Here is a 3,389-nt window from a genome sequence, read left to right on the forward strand (position 1 = left end):
ATAAAGTATATTTACAATTTATTTACATTGGCCTTGTTCCAGATTCTCTTATGTATATAATACTATGTTATACTCAAATCGTACACAGTGGCCTATGAAGAAAATGCACAGCAGCAGTCTAAGGTCACTGCTATGCTACGAGGTTGACTTCTGAATTTCTTAACATTTGATATAGTGGTTGTTGTTGCATCAATGTAATCATGCCAGTGACACTAACAATAAAGTGTAACTTACTTGAAAGTTTTGAGGTCTGAGTTGGATCCTTAGTGAATTTTGCAATCCCACACACAAACTGTAAACTGCTGAGTCTTGTGCTGTAATGTGCAGAGATGCATGTTACACACTAGGTTAGGTGTAAAGAAAAACATTTTACAACATACTGGCCCAGCAAAATTTGAGTTTGGCGACAGAGCAGGCTGGACCTAGAGCTGAGGACCAGAGCAGAAGGCTGTTTATGGATTCCCAAGACTTTTGTACACCACAGTGTCTGGAAAGTACAAAAAACCTGACAAAACAAGGGTTAAAAGCATACAGAACTAGAAAGATGTGTCAGGCTGATCTATAGCGGCAGACGAGTCTGAGTTTTGCTCTCATAAGTGTCAAAGTTTTACAAAAAATAAAGAGCAACTTATTTAAAACTTCAAAAGTCTGGCCACCCCAGCCCCAGCCCAACTTGTAACCAAGGCCTCTGTTTTCATGTTTACAACTGGTGGCAGCACCCATCAAAAAGGGGAGATACATGATATAATCTGCTGACAACTGGGAGTTAGGTGAAATGTTTGATGGTTAGTTACATTATTTACCTTTATCCAGTTAAATATCCTGTAACTGTTGTCATCTTCTAGCAGGTTTTCTAGCAAAGAGTCAAGAGCTAGAATGCAGCAGATACATTTCAACATCTGAAGTCTGAGCATTACATCAAACCCAGAGTCAAAGTCCACTTTTGTCAATCCCAGGCTTTTCCTCTTACAGGAGCATACGTTCACCTCAAGTTTAGAATTTGTGTAACAAACACACAACATCACAACAGTACTGTATATAAAGGACAAAAGCATGTGTCCCTTTAAACGGTTACAATTTCCCCCCAAAAAATGACAGACATCCAGTTGTTTTTCCCCCTACCTTTTATTAAATGTTTGTTCTGTGAATAAATATCTGGACTTCCTGCGACACGCAGTAACCGACTGATGTGAGCTGTAGCAGCATAAACATATATGAAGAAAAAACAGAACGACACCAAACACGTTACAAATACTTCAGTTGCAGCGGCACCAACACACACAGGGCACTTCATTTCACTGATGACAGCGGAGGGGGCGGGGCTGCAGGTTGAGATCAGGTCACATCGAAGCAACGTCGCTGATTATATCTGAGACAATCATTACTCTTCTATTGCCAGTTGTGTCAAAAACCTTACAGTTTTGTGCTTCTGTCAATAACTGTTTTACTTAAATTAACAATCTGAATAAATGAGCTGATCCGACCCACGGCTCTAAACTTGAAGAAACTGCACTGTGAAATTGTTGCTGACACGTTGATTGCCTGGTTCCCTTTGTCTGTACACAAACAACATCTAACCTTCAAACACAAATAACTAAACAGCTGCACAACTTTTCAAGTATGACAGATTCTTTTGCACATTTCAGATAAAAAATGAACAATTCGTCTGCACTGTAAAGCTCTGTTGGTTTTCTTTGTACTGTTCACAATCTGCTACGGAGACAGACTGAACGCTCCTGAGTCCTCTGTAGGAACAAGTGTTCATACAAACCATATCATTCATGTGATACTGTACAGCGTCAACACAGCTCCTGTACTAAAAGACTTCATCCGAGAGTTCAGAAAAACACCTTTTGAGTTTGATAGCAATGCAAGGAAATTAAATTCAAATGGCAGTAATATTTTATTGCCCAGCAGCACAGATGCTCAGCTACAGAGACACGTTCATAGACTTTAATGGTCAGTAACTGATTTCACTCAGTTTTTAAACAAGAAAATCTACTCGCTGAATTTGGGAATAAGCAGAAAAGTATTCTGTTAAAAAATAAACACTGAAAGTTGATTGTACTGCCGAGTGAGTCCTTGGACACATTTCAGGAGCTGTTTAGCATCTGTGAGCTTGAGTGTCTTGAACCTCAAGCAAAAAAGAAGAGAGAGAGAGAAAGCCAAAATCAAAACCAAACTTATGTTCTTGGTGGATCTTTACAGTATCTCAGTGTTTCTGCAGAAGGAAGCTGCGTAGTGTCTGATATGCAGAATCTTTCAACTGGCTGGTTTACATTATTTCCTTATGTTACAAAACAAAACAAACAAACAAAAAAACAACTAAACAACACAGAAGAGCTCAAAATAAAAGTACAGTTTTGGGTTCATTAAAAAGAAAAAGTTTTTAACTCATATCCACAATTAGAGAAGGTAACAGAAATAAAAAAAGTACAGCAAAAGATTTAAAATTCAAATACTGAGAGTTTCCAAAGTTGTGGTGAAAACGTCACAAAGCTCGTGATCCAAACTGAACCGACCAGACCACAACTTGTTTCAACTAAAACCACACATCTGTACGTATTTACACATCTCGGCAATATACACACACACACACTACACACTGTACAGTTGATCTTAAATAGGTTAATAAATCACACACCCACACACACAAAGTGTTTGGGGAAGATATATTCCACCCTGCTGTGACCATGAAGTTTAAGTGGAGCACAAAACCGTCTGTGACACCTGCTGCTTCCTGTGTCAGCTCTTCAGAATAAAGACAACCTTTAAGGTGGAGGTTGGTGTTGTTTCCAGCCTCAGCTGAATTTGCCCAGCATTCAACTGGTGACTTTCTACAAATACTTCCCCACTCAAGGTATAGTACATACTGTATTATAGTACAAAAACAACACATAGTAACAACATGAAGAGGAGGTTTTACACTGCCTTGTGTTTAAGGAGACTGTTAAGACATTATTTTATCTATCTTTGTTTCTACACTGTACAGTTTATTGTTGGGTTTGTTAACCGTTGTCTACTGCGGTTGTTTATCAGGTTTTCTTTCAGACCTCTCTGATCTCGATTTAAGATGTTTTTCTCGAGCACAAAGTGATTTCTCTCTCCCTCTCCAAGAACACCCTCCAGGGTCATTTCTCTTCCAGAGCTCACCACCGTCCGGCTCGCCGTCCTTCCATCAGAGCATGCCGTCCAGGTTCTTCTCTGCGTTCTGCTGGTTGGCAGGGCTGTCCTGAGGGCTGTACTGGTTGTGGTAATCACGAAGGATGGTGACCACGTCGTGGTGGCCAAAATGGATCGCCTCGTCCAAGGGCGTGTTGCCCCACCTGCAGCAAACACAAAGGAGCAGTCGGCTCGGTGCTGGGGGCTGCCGGTGGAGCGCATCGCCA

General features: G+C 40.5%; 1 protein-coding gene across 2 annotated transcripts in view; it reads right to left on the bottom strand.

Annotated features, from left to right (window-relative positions):
- Nucleotides 1-1,106: 1,106 nt before the first annotated feature.
- Nucleotides 1,107-3,389, bottom strand: part of LOC109955671 (glutaminase kidney isoform, mitochondrial-like) — a 24,015-nt gene continuing 21,732 nt past the window's right edge. For both annotated transcript variants that reach the window (XM_020592068.1, XM_020592066.1), the window contains exon 18: nt 1,107-3,326. In XM_020592068.1, the coding sequence (XP_020447724.1) occupies nt 3,179-3,326 (148 nt within the window). In that variant the 3' untranslated portion in view covers nt 1,107-3,178. The remainder of the gene's footprint in view (nt 3,327-3,389) is intronic.

Source organism: Monopterus albus, unplaced genomic scaffold, assembly GCF_001952655.1.
Source record: "Monopterus albus unplaced genomic scaffold, M_albus_1.0 scaffold16.1, whole genome shotgun sequence".
NCBI classification, from domain to species: domain Eukaryota; kingdom Metazoa; phylum Chordata; class Actinopteri; order Synbranchiformes; family Synbranchidae; genus Monopterus; species Monopterus albus.